Source organism: Armigeres subalbatus, chromosome 2 (assembly GCF_024139115.2).
Source record: "Armigeres subalbatus isolate Guangzhou_Male chromosome 2, GZ_Asu_2, whole genome shotgun sequence".
Taxonomy (NCBI): Eukaryota; Metazoa; Arthropoda; class Insecta; order Diptera; family Culicidae; genus Armigeres; species Armigeres subalbatus.
In genome coordinates this window covers 340,677,696-340,695,949 of record NC_085140.1, presented here as the reverse complement: position 1 = coordinate 340,695,949, position 18,254 = coordinate 340,677,696, and the positions used below count along the sequence as shown (strand labels likewise).

General features: G+C 38.8%; 2 protein-coding genes across 2 annotated transcripts; one reads left to right on the top strand and one right to left on the bottom strand.

The window, feature by feature from the left end:
* Positions 1-97: 97 nt before the first annotated feature.
* LOC134212846 (SET and MYND domain-containing protein 4) lies at positions 98-9,487 on the bottom strand. Its single transcript, XM_062691070.1, has 8 exons — positions 9,287-9,487; positions 2,380-2,798; positions 2,227-2,320; positions 1,991-2,167; positions 1,602-1,929; positions 1,034-1,546; positions 795-963; positions 98-734 (listed from the first exon to the last, which is right to left on the bottom strand). Exons 1-8 carry the CDS (start codon positions 9,409-9,411, stop codon positions 337-339), a joined length of 2,223 nt encoding a protein of 740 aa, XP_062547054.1. The 5' UTR covers positions 9,412-9,487; the 3' UTR covers positions 98-336.
* A 481-nt stretch (positions 9,488-9,968) lies between these two features.
* On the top strand, positions 9,969-14,516 carry LOC134217000 (protein cornichon). Its single transcript, XM_062695756.1, has 5 exons — positions 9,969-10,109; positions 10,190-10,387; positions 10,449-10,561; positions 13,809-13,952; positions 14,016-14,516. The coding sequence occupies exons 2-5, from the start codon at positions 10,238-10,240 to the stop codon at positions 14,041-14,043; spliced, it is 435 nt and encodes a 144-aa protein (XP_062551740.1). The 5' UTR covers positions 9,969-10,109; positions 10,190-10,237; the 3' UTR covers positions 14,044-14,516.
* Positions 14,517-18,254: the final 3,738 nt, after the last annotated feature.

Here is an 18,254-nt window from a genome sequence, read left to right as displayed (position 1 = left end):
CTCGCACGCTATCCCTTGTTCTTTGATACTCAAACTTCATAGACGTATTTTGCAGTATTTTTAGGAAGATTGGGCATGAAATAAAAGATGATTCTCCTAACTTGTATTGGTAATGTTCTCCACCTTGTTATGATTATTGCATATGTCGACTGATTGATATGTCTCTTCAAATAGAGCTATTTTAATAAAAGTGATAACTACAATATTTGGCTTTAGTGATATTTTATATAATCATACCTGGCATGAACTGGGCATTGCTCGAATAGATTGCAAAAATGCAACAAATAAAGTTAATTGCATTCACTCAAAGAATGAATTTGTATCGTCGACATATTTCTAGCCTAAATGAGCCTTAATGTACTGCATTACTCTGGTTCTTGTCCCGTGTCCGAATATTCCGATGGCAATCTTAAATTTGTCGACAATAATGGCCGAATCTGAGTCAATGCAAAAATCTCCTTCACACTTAGATTCAATTACGAGTAAATCCAACAGATAGAAGCATGCAACAACGTATTCTGGGCTCATGTTCCCGAAACGGTGCTCACGAATTCTAATGAACTCGTGGGCAAGTTTCTTCAACGCTTTAAGACATCGCTCATCCAAGCCAGAGAATGGAAGATATTGAATGAAAACCATATGAGACAATGTTATCTTGGTTTCATGGTACTCCGAAAGCACTAATTTACATTTGTTATACGCTTTTAACGTATTTTCAAAGTCTTCATATGATGCTGAAATAGATGAATATAATGTAAAACGATAGAAAATCACCATTAATAAATAAAAATTACCTTCACTCTCACTCGACATTCCAGCAACAATGGTTTGAAAACAAGAACAATCAATTATTCGTTTGCACTTTGGACATTTGATATCTCTCTCGAATGGATCTACGTTTTGTGCCACTATGAACTGTTTGGAACATTTGACATAAGGACATTTGTAACGTTCGTACATCTCCTAGAAATTACAAATGTTAAATTGCTGTATTGTAGCCGGAACAAACATGTATAAATAAATCTGTACTCACGTAATTTTCATCATTATCGGAATCACATCGAGTGCAATTACAATCGAAACAATACTGCTGGGTAAGGGCTGATTTACGGTCTTCCTTCGACATCAACTTATGGTTTGGTCCATAGCAGTTAAAAATTTCACACCCCGCGTCCACATCACGTGTCGCAAAAACTGTTAGCGTATTCTTGCTGAAGCAATTTCGAATATTTGGATCACACGAGTGGTTGAACATACTAATTTGGGGAAAAATTCCCGTGAATACTCTTGTGCTTTCGAAGCACCGATGTAGAAATCCGGCTTTTATGTGGAAACTATCTGCCTCCAAACAGTTGTTTTCCGAAGCTGTACATAGTCGTAGCTCACTGATAGCGTGGCCATTACAAACCAATTGACCGATGTGTCGTAGAATTACCCCAGAGCTGTACAAAAACCAGTCTTCTTTTGGCATTACCATATTTCTATCACCTAATTCGTCAAAGAATTCAGTGAAATCGCTTAAATAGATAGTAAGCATATAAGCTGTCTAGAAAATATCAAATTATATCATTGTATAAATTAGAATATTTTAGAAATCCTACCAATGAATACTGAACCATATCACTAGGAACCATTTTATCAAGATTTGTTATCAGTCGGAAAACTTTTCCGTATGGATAGTTTTTATGCTGAGCCTCTGCTTTGTCCGCAACATTCTGAAACATCTTTTCCGCATTACATTCCTTTAAATCAACAAATTCTTCCGTACTAGAAATAAATCCATCGAGGAAGCTGCGCATTCCCAGATGAGCTATTCCGATCATGAACCATAAATGCTTTTCATATCCTGGGCACTCATAACGATGTAAGTTGCAATGTTCTTTATAACAAGCAACGCTACAATAGCATGCTCGACCACAAGTTGGACATCTGAAAATAAATACGAAACTGGTTATTCTTTGAGCATCATAAAAACAAAACGACAACTTACGGAAATGGTATAACATTAACTTCTCCACAATATTGACAATCGAATGGTGGAATTTCAGAGTTTCCTCTGGGATCGTAAACTGGTACAAACGATACCGCCTTCTCTTGAACAACGCCAGCATCTTTCTTAATTTTGGTTTTCGTGACAATAAATCTTCCATGAACATCATCTGATCGCCTGAATAAGCCTTGAATTATACTTGGTTGACAATAAGGAATATTCAAAATTTTACCTACTCTTCAAGTTCTGGAAGATCAAGTTGTGCATCGTTCGACTCGTTTGGTATTTCCGAAATGGCAATCATTTGAGCTAACTGCTGTAGCCTCTTATCTACAAAATATGTTTTCATAAACTATCAATTTTTCATCTACCATAAAGTAAAAGCTCACATCGTTCCTCCTCAAAGCTAGCCAAGTTCTGTTCTTCGGAAAACTTCTGAATGCCCTCGAGTGCTTTTTCCAGACCCTCTCGATCGCGCATCTGAAGCGCACATTCCGCCTGCCGGAACAGAACTCTGAGCCGGTTTTCAGCCGGATAGGCACCGTCCAGGGCCAACTGGCAGTCTTCGTATGCTTCCCGGTGTCGCTTCAAGCTCATCAGGACTATCGCTCTATTGGCATGTGCTAAGGCAAGTGCTGACGAACCACGTGGGGCGGCAAAAATTGCCTTACTGTATGCCTCTAGCGCCACATGTGGGCTTTTGCGACTGCGGAAAATTTCATTTCCGTTCTCACGATAAAGGTGTGATTTTTCCTCGTCGTTGCTTCGAACGGCGGGTAATTTTTTGATCCACGAGCGGCAGACTTTCCTGGTGGAATATTTGATAAAAAAAATCCGCGTGAACTAGAGATCTTACATTCAGAGAAATGTGTAAGTAACCATCTTTTCTTTTCTTTTTGTTTGTTTATTTATAATTCATCTGAGATTCAACAGTCTTAATGAATAACATGAATATTAGCTTAAACTAAGTTCTGTCGTTTTAATCGATTCACAAACTGGGATGTGGAAACTCCGAAATCGAATGCAGCTTCAATTGATGAAAACAAACGAATCATAGTAGGTACATATGGGCTGGTTATAACCAAATAGAGTGCGATGAAATCCAGTGTGCAGCAATGTGTGCTGTCTCAGCATCCTTCCAGGTACTCGGAATCCAATCAACGAAAGGAGATGGAAGTAATCGATTTCTCCGTTCAGCAACTTAACAATAAACGTAGCCTGCTGAATTTTCCGTCGCCGATCCAATAAGGTATCAAGACCAAGCAATTGGCATCATTCGGGATATGCAAGGAGATTCGCGGCGCCCATACAATGGATGAGCTTTCGAGAATTGGCCTTACATGGGAGCAATACGGTGCCTTTAGATAATGTGGATCAGTGAATTCCTTTGCAGTTTTAGTCACAAAGCCAAGTTGACGATTAGCTTTGGAAATGATCGACGCATAATGGTAGTGAAAACTGAGGTTTGAATCCAATACAAGGCCAAGATCTGTTATGTGGTCCACCCTCTTGAGGCAGCAGTTATCAAATATTATCGGATCCTTAGAGCGATGGGAAGTGATCACAAGCTTATTTTCTTGACACCAGAGAGCAAACATATTAATTAGCGTTTGTAGATGAGAGCAGTCCTCAATACAGCGCACTACCATGTATATTTTCAGATCGGCATAAATCAGCTTGCATCCAAGAGAAGTTGCTACGTCGTTGAAAAATATGACAAACAATAACGGTCCCAGATAGCTTCCTTGTGGGACACCTGAAGAGCAGGTGAACGATGAGGAAATACCAGCTCCGTACTTAACTCGCAATATTCTGCCAGACAGGTATGATGTAAACCATGAAACGAGTCTATCCGAAATGCCCAATCGCGACAATTTCCGAAGGAGTATCTTGTGGTCAATTTTATCAAAAGCCGGCACACAGACTAGCCCACAGACTAGCGATTCCGCGGTAGTTTTTGACATCACGACGATCTCCACTTTTGTGTACCGAAAACATATAAGAATGTTTCCAGCACATGGGAAAAACCCCACTTTCGAATGATTTGTTAAAAACAAAGGCTAGCGGTTCTGCAACAGCAGTAGCACAGCGACGAAGTATAGCAGCAAGAATACCATTCGGCCACAAACAAACAAATAAGCAAAGTGCAAAAAGCGCAATACATTTAACTTTTGAATTTATGGGGTTTGATTATAGGTATTGATTTTGAAAACAACAACTTCCATGCTGTGTAGAATTATTAGCAATTGACCTTTCCCGTCAAAAATTGTACCTCGTTTTATTGTCTCAGTCGATTCTTTGGCTTATTTAAGGTCAACTTTCCTAAAGAACCTATATTTTTTGAAACCTATAACTATTTTTAAAATCGAAAACAAAAATTTAAAAAATGCTGTTTTTTTTAGATTGGCCCGAATTTGAACGAGCATCGGGTGAATTTTTCAGGCCGGCTCACACGTGCAGCACTTTAACGGTTTTTGTTTTCGATTTCAAAAATAGTTAGAGGCTTCAAAAATATGGGTTCTTTGCGAAAGTTAACCTTAAATAAGCCAAAGATTCGATTGAGCGAATACAAATTTTTGACGGGAAAGGTCAAATTTATTCAAAACTTCTGGAAACAAAACTAATAATTTAATTTGATTTATGGTGTACATCAACAGATTGTTCGTAATCCTAATGATGATTTAAAACTAGTATGGTCACTACAATAATAACTAATTAACAAAACAGTAGTCACAACGAAAAATAAAATTGACATGGGACATAAATACACTTATCTAGCATATGCGCGTCAGCTACTACGACGAAAAACATTTACAAAACTACGGCGAAGCGCATCTCTTGTCAAGTCAAGACAAAATTTTCAAAACGACTTATCTGCTTTCGTAAACAAAGATTCAAACGTCGATTTGACGAATTTGACAGCTCTCCCATGCAAACCAACACCATCAACAGGTAGCGGAAACCTTCACCTACCTATTGGTGGTGTTGGTTTGCATGGGAGAGCTATCAGATTCCTCAAATCGACGTTTGAATCTTTGTTTACGAAAGCAGATAACCTATTAAAAACTTTCTGTAGCCCGTTCAGTGCGTTGCCCAAACCATAGTTGGTGCGGCGAAGGGGAAGTCTCAACATTATGCTATTCCGCAATGGCCGATGTTGCACGTTAATGTTAATTTGTTGCAGAATGTCTGGACAATCGATTCTTCCTCGTAAAATATCAGCGACGGTCAGTGCTCTGCTTAAGTCCCTGCGGATACGCAACGGAAGAAGGTCGATCAGCTGGCAGCGGTCCTCGTAACTAGGGAGGCGAAATGGATTTCTCCATGGTAGTTTGCGCAATGCAAAACGAACAAAGCGGCGTTGTATTGATTCGATGCGCTCCGATCCGTTGTTGTAGTAAGGACACCAGACCGCCGAGCAGTATTCGTCGTAACGTCGTAACGTCGACCGGACGAGAGAGCAGTAGAGTGCCTTCAAGCAATGTACGTCGGTGAAATTTTTCGCCACCCTGAACACAAAGCCAAGCGTTCTGGCCGCTTTATCGACGACAAAGGATATGTGCTGGGTAAATGTAAGTTGCGAATCCAGAAGAACTCCCAAATCTTTCACGCAATGCACTCGGTTGATGGTCGTGTCGAGAAGAGAGTAACTAAACCGGATCGGCTCCTTCTTTCGTGAAAAAGTAATTACCGAACATTTCGCCGGATTGACCACAAGTCGGTTCAGAGTACACCAGTTGGCAAACACAGTGATCTGGTTTTGGAGGGATTAGCAATCGGCTATAGAGCAGATGCGAAGAAATATCTTCAGATCGTCCGCAAAGGATAGCCGTGGTCCGTCGTTTACAAGGTGAACAACGTTGAAGTAAAGCAGGAAAATTAATGGCCCCAAGTGGCTGCCCTGCGGTATACCAGACGAAGCGCGGAAACTATCTGAGCGACAATCGCCTAAAGCAACCACAAGTTGGCGTCCGGTCAGATATGATCGAAACCAATCGAGAAGATTTCCACCGACTCCAAGTCTGTCAAGCTTGGCGATTGCAATTTTATGGTTCAGCTTATCTAATGCTGCAGAAAGATCCGTGTAAATCACGTCCGTTTGAGTGCGTGCAATCATGCTATCCGTGACGTACGACGTTAGGCACAACAAGTTAGTAGTTGTTGAACGGCCAGCTGTAAAACCATGTTGGTCAGCGCAAAGATATTGTTTGCAGTGGGCATTCAGCGGGTCAATGACAACCAGTTCAAAAAGCTTCGCTATTGCACTAAGCGATGTGATACCCCGGTAATTGTTCACATCATGCTTGCTCCCCGTTTTGTAGACCGGACACATAGCTGCAGTCTTCCAGCAAGATGGGAATGTGCCGGATAGAGAAATTTGGAATAACAGGAGAAGGGGTTCAAGCAGACAGGTAATATTCTTTTTGAGAATCATCGATGGAACACCGTCAGGACCAGGCTTAGATGATGTCTTAAGCTTAGACATCGCTCTTGAAATGGCTTCGACATTCACCTCGATATCACCGAGCGATTGATTCGCTAATGGGACGTTGCTGGCAGCGGTGGTCACGACATCAACAGGTAGTTGTTCGTCTTCAAACACACTGGCGAATTTAGCTGAGAACAGGTTGCATATACCTTGTTGGGTGCTTGCAGATTCACTATTGAATACCATGGACGATGGAAATCCAGTCTCTTTGCGCTGTTCATTTACGAAGCTCCAAAAGGACTTTGGGTGAGATCGTAGGAAATGATAACGACTGATCCGCTTATAATCGTTGTTGAGTCTGACATAGTGGAATTTGAGTGGCAACGTACGGTGTTTCGTGTAACTTCTGAGTGCAGCTTTCTTGAACTTTTCAGCGACCGGAGAGCATTCGTCATCCACGGGATCCGAGAGTTTGATCGAACGGACTTTTTTGGGACATGCCTGTCGATGATGTACACCATGATGTGAGGAAAGGTTTCTGCAGCAGAATTAATGTCCACTGGATCGAGAATGTATTCCCAATCCATATTTGATAACACTTCAGTAATACTGCGATGGTCCGCCTTATGGAAATCGTACGACACTACGGCTGGGGGGTTGAAGAAATCACGCATAACATTATCTTCGACGGCAATCACTAGAGGGCGGTGATGAGCAACATCCTTAACTAAGGGTGCAGGAGCCAAACAGATGGAAGGTGCCGTGGTACGACCACTCACGAAGCAGAGGTCCAGAGAGCGATTATTCTCGTTAACCTCGCCATTGATTTGAGATAGCGTTGCGATACTGTAGTTATCCAGAAGTTTAACGGCACCTGCGTGGAACGTGGAGCTTTCAAGATCCGGACGGAAGAAGCCGCTGTGAATGGGAGTCCATGTAATGCTCGTAAGGTTGAAGTCGCCCAAAATCACAACCTCATCACAAGGCGCGGCCTTATCTGAAGCACAAGATACAGATCGGCAGTGTGTGTCAATGAGATCCAAGTCGCGAGTCCGATCACAGCGAAAAACTTCGTAGCCAGCTCCAAAAACGTAACTCGGAATAGTTCGAGAATCAAGCCAGGTTTCAGTAAACACTATATGACGTCGTAGTTCTGATCCAGAACAGCTAGTCGATATTCGTCCAGAAGGCCGTTAATTCCTCCAACGTTCTGGTAGTAGATGGATATGTCAGACTGCATGTGGCGAAGAGTGGATGAAGCACTGCAAATCGGAACACTATCAGGCAGAGAAGAATGCATTGACTGAGAGTACTTGCCGACATAAGGAGTTCGGAAGACCCCATTAAATACATAATCAGAATTGATGGTTTCTAACTGTTAGGCCCTTATTTACTCAAGCAAATGTAGGGCATTTATAGATTTCTTATTGATGATGAAGACTTGGGGAAAACGTGCTATTTTAAGGAACTGCCATCTCATTGCCAATATATTCATCTTATCGCTAAACAAAGATATACAACACCAATTTCGTTCCTTCTTATTGCTAACATGTGTGCTTACTGCTGAAAAATTTACAAAACAAGAAACAAGTCAAGGATAAGTAACCCTACTAAAATAGAGGAGGTTCTGCTAGTACGTCAACGAAAAATTATTTAATGTTGTGGTTCCGAAATCCTAGTCTAAGCCAAGTTTAATGATACACTGCCAAAAATATCTATATAAGATATATGTGTCGCCGTTATACATTTTTGCAATAGCTCCACCCTAATATAATCGATATAGAACCACACATAAATCAAATAATTGCTAATTCGAGACCACACATAAAGTTTATTTGGATATATATTTTATTAGTAGTTCGCGTGGAGAATGGTTATGTGTGCGCTGATATACATCATAAATTAAATCTATGGATTTTTGCCAATAAATATGTGTGGATTTTTAGTAGTGTAGTTTGTCGATGATTTAATGGTGATAAAGGATGATTGTATCTTGCACCAGAATCAATAATCACGGTTGTAGCTTTTGAAACAATTGAGTTATTAACAAAATATAAAATCGGTTAAGAGAAATCGATCAATACAGTTACGCCCCTATGAAACTAAGGCTCTGTCTCATTTGGAGAATTAAACTTAAAAGTGACAGTTCGAAAATTAGCAAATAACCCAGTCATAAAAATGACTGGTGCTACCCACCAATTCCAATAAGACATCGATGCAAAATGATTCGAAATCTGTCAAAAGTAATCTTGCTCTGCGAGCAGGGTTATTTGATAATTATTGAAATGTCACTTTTAAGTTTAATTTCAGTTTAATTCTCCAAATGAGACAGACCTATAAGCGTGAGATATGTTTGTTCGGCCTAACGTTTGCCTGATTTTGAACGAACATCGGGTGATTTTTTCAGGTCGGTTCACACGTGCAGCACTTTTCCGGTTTTTGTTTTCCCATCAAAAATTGTATCTCGTTTTATTGTCTCAGTCGATTATTTGTCTTATTTAATGTCAACTTTCCCGAAGAACCCATATTTTTTGAAGCCTCTAGCTATTTTACAAATTGAAAACAAAAACCGACAAAGTGCTGCATGGGGTCAAACTTCAAAAAACAGCACATTTTCTATAGAGGCTTCAAAAAATATAGATTCTTTGGGAAAGTTGACCTTAAATAAGCCAAATAATCGATTGAGCTAATAAAAATGTTTGACGGGAAGGTCAATAAATTGATCAAATTATCTCCAAAACAAACATTGGACAATTATGCGTAGAAGGGCAGAGTAGACTATCTTGAGTCTTGACAGCATCTGTGGTAATACAAAAGAGCGATTGATCGATCGACCGCAGGAATCATGAACGTCAAAAATATCTCACCGAATATCCGGAATTGCATCTAACTTTCGAATGGTGTCGATTTCACTCGAGAATTTCCTTATCACTTCCGTTAGATTATACTTTCGGGCGATTTTTGCCACCGTTACATCCCACCCGTTTTCCATTTTCCACGAAATTTTCCCTCAGAAGCACTATCGAACTCTTTTTTCTTTGCGAGACTCCGCAAATCAAAACAAAAACTTCAGCACCGCACGCACTTTGTGACAGATCAGCGGTTGCTCCCTTGGCTCGTATGCCAAGTGGGTGTGACAGTGCTGCCAAGGGATATACTCGATATTCGCGAGATACACGGAGAGTATCGTTTATCCATTCATGGGTATTTTTATGTGTCTTTCTGCAGACAAATTTACCCATTTTTTGAAGGCCTGCGGAATAACTTATTTTTGGGTTATGCCGCTGAACATAAAAAAGGATAAGTTTGTTTGCAGAGAGAAACAGATATCCTATAAAGTGCCAATTAATGGATAATTTGAGTTGCTTCGTGTAAGGTATTTATTGAAAATTTCGCAGCATCCCGGTTATTTGCATAAATTTGCACAGGGTTCTTATATCAGGGTTTGTATTCACCTTGAATTTGCATTGAAAAAAATTAAGGAAGACTTTGAAAATTTAAGTTATATATTTAAAAAAAAGCTGATGGCAACATTGGCTTACTGTCGCATGAAAAGCTCGCGAACGCGAACTGTCACTTTGCTGCTTCAGGCAGCTGCCGCTGTTGTTTTCTGTTTTTCATTTCGAATAAAATCGAGTGATTGCGGTGCGCTTGGTGGAAATCTAGAAGGAACAAACCCATCGTCTTCAGGTTAATATTATTTGATCATACAGTTTAGCCAGATGATAATTAATTTCAATTTTTTTTTTGTTCTCACCTTCTGATTATAGTTCTTGGCTGTTCGTCTGGGCAAGCAAGGTCTTCGAACAAGCGATATCATGGCCTTCAACTTTTCGGCATTCAGCTACATTGTAGCGCTAATTATCGACGCATTTCTAATCTTTTTCTCGATATTCCATGTGATTGCGTTTGATGAGCTGAAAACGGATTATAAGAACCCGATTGATCAATGCAACTCGTTGAATCCGGTAAGTATAGATGAACTCTCATCGTTCCTGGTTAAGGTTATTGAGCGCATATCTTTTTTAGCTGGTCCTGCCGGAATACGCACTTCACGTGTTGTTCAATTTGCTGTTCTTGTTTGCTGGCGAATGGTTTTCACTTGCCATCAACATTCCTCTAATCGCATACCACATATGGCGGTAAGTACAAAAATATAGTATTTATTTAGTAACTAAAACGCTGTCGGACTATTCTATAAGGAGTAATAATGAATAATATAACAATTATTGTTGTATGAAACTAGTTAAATTTCATGCTAATGATGGGAAGCGTCTGACTGTACGTACATTTATCATTTATTTCTCATTTATTATTAATCCAGACAAAGACGAAATGACTTCTGTAGTACATACATAATTTGAATGAATAAAAATTTTGCACGTCGCCAATCAAAAAGTCTACGGAAATCATCCTGCACCTTACGATTCGCATTGCTCGCTGCATACCTCGCATTTTCTCTACCCGTCGGATCACAATTTGTACTCAGTTGCTGTCCGACATTCTGGCCAAGTGCCAGTTTTTTTGACAGTTCTCCTGGGGCCTTCCTTAGCCGTGCGGTAAGATGCGCGGCTACAAAGAGAAACCATGCTGAAGGTGGCTGGCTTCGATTCCCGGTCCGGTCTAGAAAATTTTCGGCTTGAAGAGGGATGTAATGCCATTGAAAAGAAGAAGAATGTACTCCTAACAGCTGATGCAATTCGTGGTTTATTCACGTCCATGTTTTCTATCCGCTTCCTATCATGATACGCAGCACTTTTCTTTCGAAGGCTCCTAGTGCTCCTATGTCCAGGGCTTGGGTCCGTAGAGGATTTACCGGTCTAATGAGAGTTTTGTAGATAGTCAGTTTGGTACGCCAGCAAACTATTCGATCGTATAACATTTCACGGAGTCCAACGTACGTACGATTTCCTGCCACGATGCGTCTTCGAATTTCTCTTCTGGGACCTCATTGCGCATCTCCTTTCGACAGCTCTTTCGTATGACCGTTTGCATAGTTTGCTCCTTTTGATTCGAGATGCGCAATGCCACCTCTGGTATCGCTTTCGACGACTACTTTCCAGTGTGATTTAGTACACTGCCTGTAACCGAATCTTTGTTGGGATTCATATTCATATGGGACAGATATGCAATTACAGGCAGTACATGAATTCTTCAACTACTTAGATTTATACTCGTGGGGGGAGGCTAACGTTGTTCTTTCATGATCGCCTTTCTATCGTGTATTTCATCTTGGACGTGGTGATGAATAGACCGATTAGCTTAATTTTCCTCTTCAGTCTGATGTAGGCTTCCTCCATCCTCTCGAAGCTACGTGTCATTGTATGTTTTCGGCGAAGCCTAATAGCTGAACGGGCTACGTAAAAATCGTGCCTCTTACCTATATCAATCCCGGTCTTTAGTATTAGCTCCTCCAAAGCGGTGTTGAATAGTGTGTGTTTCAATAGTCGCGAGAACGTCATTGATACTTAGACGGTTGTCCGACATTTCGCGGTAAAACATTCCGCGGTAAACCATTTTGCGGTGTACCATTTCGCGGTCTGTATCATTTGGCGGTAATCTGTTTCGCGGTTTATACAATTTGGCGGTATTCCGTTTTACGGTATATATTATTTCGCGGTTTGCTATTTCGCGGTGCTCCGTTTCACGGTATTCAAGCTTAGCTTATCTTTTTAACTTTTTTGTATTTTTAAGAGTTTGCCAATCTTTTCTACCAACTATTAATTTTCTCTTCTTTGTATGGCCGTTTCTTTCATTACGTTTCCCTTTCAAGTATTTTTCTCTTTTCTTTTACGCATTATATTATGTTATCTCCAAAAGACATATACATTATTGTCAATATTAGATGTGTGAACTTTGTCATCAAGATACACTATATCATATGGTAAAGGTCGCTGTCTTAATACCTTAAAAGGCTACGGTATTCTGGTAGAACTCAGAAGATGGAATGACTGAAAATTATGCATAAGGCAAAATGTATACCGCTGGAAATAAGTATAAAGACAAGCATGATTTTCATACATTTTCAACATGATTGAGGATCGATATCTCGATTCGTAGCGATTCGATTTGGCTGAAATTTTACTAGGCACCTGTTTTTAACTTGAACTTTCGATCTTTGAGTAAATTTTATACATCTCTGTTGATTTTGACCTCAAAATCTGGAAATAATTATAAAGACACCATTTTTTATATGGAGCTCCATACAACGGAACTGTCTTTATAATTATTTCCAACAGAAACGCGTAAAATCAGAATATATGCATAAATGTAACCATCATTGAATAAAAATTCAAGTCATTTTAGGCTTGTTGGCAAAAAATCAGCCCAATCGAATCGCTAAGAATCGAGATATTGACTTCCCAATATGGCCATTTTGTATGGAAACCGAGCTTGTCTTTATACTTATTTCCACCAGTGTATCTTCCTTAAATGTTAGCCGGTATTAGGCTAAATATCATGTGCTGTCTTCTTCAAATGTTCGCATTTGCCCGGTAAAAAACAATATGTGTTGTTTCGTCTTCTTTTAATTTTCGCATTTGCCCGGTATAAGGCAAATTGTGATGTTTTGCCTTCTTTAAATATTTGCATTTGCCCGGTATAAAGCAAAAATGTTATGTTTTGCTTTCTTTAAATGTTGGCATTTTCCCGGTAGAAGGCAAAGTGTGTTGTTTCGCATTCTTTGCATACCGTCATCGGGGGTGACAATGGGTCAAATGGGGGTGAGAATGGGTCACTGTTTCAACCTCTTAGAATGCCTGTAAATTGGATTGAATCCATCTGAGGGCAAGAAGATTAAAATATAAGAGACCTTTTCAAACGATTTTGCTCTTCGACCTCCTGACTGCCGGTGAAAGCGATGACCCATTCTCACCCCCAGACCCATTGTCACCCCCGGTGCGGTGGCGGTAGTCGTATTTGCAAATATGTTTTGCTTAAAACATTTTTGTTTGGGATTTGAATTTATATGAGTCTGGTGTAAACTCAATGATTATTCGCTATACATAATAATAAGGTGAATTTCGAGGCTTTACAAAGCTAAAGAACACATTACTGAACTACTTGTAACATTAGTAAAATTAAACCTGCAAATTGGTATTGACCGCGAAAAGTTTCACCGCGGAATTGTACTAACCGCGGAATGGTATACCGCCAAATAATATAAACCGCGAAATGTTATACCGCGCTATGATACTGAACGCGAAATGGTAGACCGCGAACTGGTACACCGCGAAATGGTTAACCGCGGAATGTTTTACCGCGAAATGTCGTACAATCACTTGGACTACGCACATCACCCGATCATCGATTTCATAACACAGTGTCTTATTGCATTAAATAAAACAAAAAGCTCCCCAAACTTGTCTTACATTACTTTATTGCTTTAAGATATTCAAATCGGCCGGTCATGTCGGGCCCAGGGTTGTACGATCCTACCAGCATCATGAACGCTGATGTCTTGGCCAAATGCCAACGCGAAGGATGGATTAAACTGGCCGTTTATCTGCTATCCTTCTTCTACTACTTATATGGGTATATTTCTATCAATTTAACAGAAATTTCATTATAATCCAATGTCCCATTTTTTCCTTTCAGTATGATCTATTCTCTCATATCGACGTAAGTAATATCTTAGGACCAAAAAAAGATAAAATCAGTCAATCAAAAACAAAACGTTATTTAAACCCACATTAATACATAATGAACATGAATTGACACCCAGATGTCAGTAGTCCAACACAGACCAATGTTCGCATTAGTAGTACCACGTTAGCTGTCTCAATTCCATACCAAGTTTTGTTGACGGATTCATTTTGCCATCTGCGTTCATTTTCATCTTATTAAGCTCTTCGAACCATCACAATAAAACTGTCGGAGAGCTTTCGGTTGCTTAAGAATTTTAATTTATTGAGATAAACAATTCTTCTATACGTTGAACTAAATACAGAACGTGAATTTCTGCAGATGGTATCGTGCTATATGTAAATTTATGTTGCATGAATGCAAACCTCCATTTATCGATAATAGTAGGGAGATTGTGTAGTAGGTAAATGAATATCTGAAATAAAACTCATAAAATAGGTGAAATAAAAAAAATCGATGACAGCATTGTTGAAAATTTGAGAAATTCCCAAATTGTGTGTAAGAGTAATTGTCTGTTTGAATCATTTGTTTGAGAAGCAGCACATATCCATTTTTACAATTTCGACAAAACAATAAAAACTGTTTTTGAACATATCGGCACTGGATCTTTCGATTTTTTCGATACAGATAAATAGTTTTCATGCAAAGCTGAACGTCCTTGTACGCTTCCAGTATGGCCAAAACGGCAAACAGTCCTTCATAATTGCTCTTCAACCGTTAATTAGGTTACCAAGGTGGCATTCGATCATTTCACAGTTCTAACACAAGTACTAACTGCAAGAATAGTCAAGTTGTAGGGGAACGGTTCGGCACTTCATCCCATAGCTCCTATTTCCATCCCATCAAAAACAAAGCAATGAAAAGGAATTTAATTTGTTTATTATTTTTTGTGATTTTTTTCACCAGTGAGCACGCGTGTTAGCAAAAAGAAGCGACGAGATTGGTGCTGTATTTCTTTGTTTTGCGATGAGATGAAAATATGTTCAGTGAGATGGAAAACGGAACATTTCCCCTATAGAAAAGGACAGAAAATGGTAACGGTATGAAAGTCCATTGTCAGTTCTAGCGATTGCTAGAATCTTAGAAATAGGTTTACTGCTGCTGTATTTCATCTCATATGTTCATCCCATCACAAGCAATGAACGGGAATTAGATTTGTTACTTATTTTTGAGATTTTTTTCAGAAATGGGTACGCATGTGAGCAAAAAGAAGCGACGATATTGGTGCTCTGTTGCTTTGTTTTGCGGTTAGATTAATATATTTTTAGTGAAATGGGAACCGGAACAGTTGCCCTGTATGCAATAATACACAGTGGAAAGCGGTAGCCATATGACAATCAAGCCGTTCATTTTTGGACCAAGGGTTAAGAATGTACAGAGTGGCCCTTGAACTGGGAAAACCGGGAATTCCGTTGACACTGAATTATTATTAGTTTTCTAATTGATATATTATGCATTCAGCACAAATCCGAATAACCAGCGCTGTAAAACTAGCAGTAGGGGAAGGTGGGTAGACTTGATCACCCCCTGTTTTATCGAGAACTAAAGTAGTTTTGTTCTAGCGTATTTTTTAGTATAGATCCTCTAGACAAATGACCTTTATGTGGTGAGTTATTTTTTGGATTGACAAACTTATTTATTCTGCAGGGCGGTTTGTATGTTTTGACCTTCCTAAAGATTTTTTTATTGACCACGCAAAATTTGAATAACTTTTCATAACAATGACCAAATGCTTTCGTTTTTTCACAGCACAAAGCCATAAATGTGCTTAATGATTTGTACTGATGAAAATGTCAACATTCCATCAAAGTTTTAGGATATTTGGATTTGAAGTTATTGCCTCAATATGGGGACATTTGATCTCCCATTAGTCAGGCAAACAAATTTTTTTGTAGATTTGACAGATTTGATGAAGTGTTGGCAGCAAAAAATATTTATTGCGTAGATATCATAGAAAGGGGATCAAGTCTCCCCAAATTTTAAAATTGCATGTGCTGTCGAATTCAATAACAAAAATCGTTCATGTATACGTACATTCGAAAATTGCGCGTATTTTGAAGGAAAAATATTTAAAAATCTGAGGGCACCTTTCTAATATTATCAAAGCGAGTTTTTGAGAGGGATCAATTTCCCCCGAATATTTGAAAAGTAGATTTTTGACAGCATTCTAAAAAAATCGATTGTGTATCAATAACAACAATAATTTAAGGACTGTCATACATCACTAAAGTTAAATACTATATTTCTTAGAGAGTCTGTGTGGAAATCGCGTATTTTTATTTATTTTTGGCTGTGATACATCGGAAATCAGAAAAGGGGATCAAGTCTACCCAGTCTCCCCTACTTTTTACTACCTACAGTTGAAATAATTCTTTTCTGGCAACCGGTCTGCATGATTCTCGCATAACATCTGAAAGGGTTTTTCCAACAAAATCGGAGCCAAATTGATGTTTATGTCACATTAAAGTAAAACTCGATAGGTACTACTAAGCAAACTTCTATGCCTTATTTTATATGTCATATATTTCATATATGATATCCCAGAATAATCAAAACCTCTAAAAAACTTGTCTATTGTTCGATAAAATATTCGAAATCTTATTCGAAAAGGTTTACGTTATCATAAGTTTAAAAACAGTTTTTTTTTCTTCGGAAACAGTGTATTGTATTAGAAACAGTTTTTTCATAGAAAATCCGTTTGATGATCATCTCGGAACTTGGGAATCTTTGGAACACTTTTCAGCGTTGGTTACGAAAAAGTTTTTATGAAACAAGTTCCTTTTCTTAGGGTTTTTTCTCCATACATTTCTCAAGCATACTAGTCTTTAAATTGAGGCTTGGCATAAAATTAGCATTAGCATTTTTACGGTGCAATTCATAGATTGGAAACAAGTGATCCTAATGATTTTCTTAGAAAATCACTTACTAGAATACTATCAGACAACATGAAAAGGAGGGTTCCTTGTTTTCAGTCTTAACAGGAATGATAAAAACATGAGGATTACTACTCTCTGCAACGTCCAGAGAACGGATTTCCAAAGGAAATTCTGTAGAGTTCCTGAGAATTTCTCGAATTGAGAATTTCCCGAAGAAATTATCATTAATATGAACCATCATTCTATTTAAAATAATATTTTCAAACAGTTTGCTTATTGACGAAAGCAAACTGATTGGGCGATAACTAGAAGCCTCAGCTGGATTTTTGTCCGACTTCAAAATTGGAACAACTTTGGCGTTTTTCCATTTATCTGGAAAGTAGGGTATCAGTTCCATTATTAATAACATGCTCCTATATCAATAACATTCGCAAAACAGGCTATTTAGGCTCGATTTGTGTCGTGTTTTGTTGTTATGCGGCGTGCTCACTGCTGAAAAAAATCACAAAACAATTTGCGCACCAATTCTTTGTTTTCGAATGGCATTGATTTGGGTACATGGAATGAATCCAAGGGGCAGTTCTCCTATGCCAATTAAAAACAATTGTTAAATACATTACCCAAAAAGGATAAAGAGCTCTCAGGAAGTTTTTTGATAAGTATGTAGAAAATAGCATCATCACCCGGGACTTTCATATTTTTAAATTTTCTAGTAATAGATCTCACTTCATCCAAATTAGTTCCCAACGAAGGGTCAAAAACATTCTCATGATTGAAAATGTCTTCGAAGCTCCGTGTAACCTGATCCTCAATTGGACTAGTAAGACCTAGACTAAAATTATGGGCACTCTCGAACTGCTGAGCAAGTTTTTGAGCCTTTTCGCCATTTGTTAATAAAAATTTATTTCCCATTTTAAGCGCTGGAATTGGCTTAGAATTTTCGTTAATTTCCAAACCGGTTTCGAGCCGGGATCCCACTTTGAGACATTATTCTCAAAGTTGGTATTTCTCAGAATAGCGAAACGTTTTTTTAATTTCATTGTGCAAATTTCGCCAAATAACTTTCAACGCGGGATCGTGAGTTCTTTGGTATTGCCTCCGCATCACATTTTCAAGACGAAGCTGAAGATCGTCGTCAATAATAATGGAATTTAATTTCACATTTAGGAGTTGCAATGCCTCTGGCTTCGACAATTAAATTTGTCAAAGATACGAAAGCATTATCAATATCACTTTTGATATTGAGAGGAATATCAACATCAAAATTCCTATCGATATACGTTTTTTATAAATCCCAATCAGCTCGATGATAATT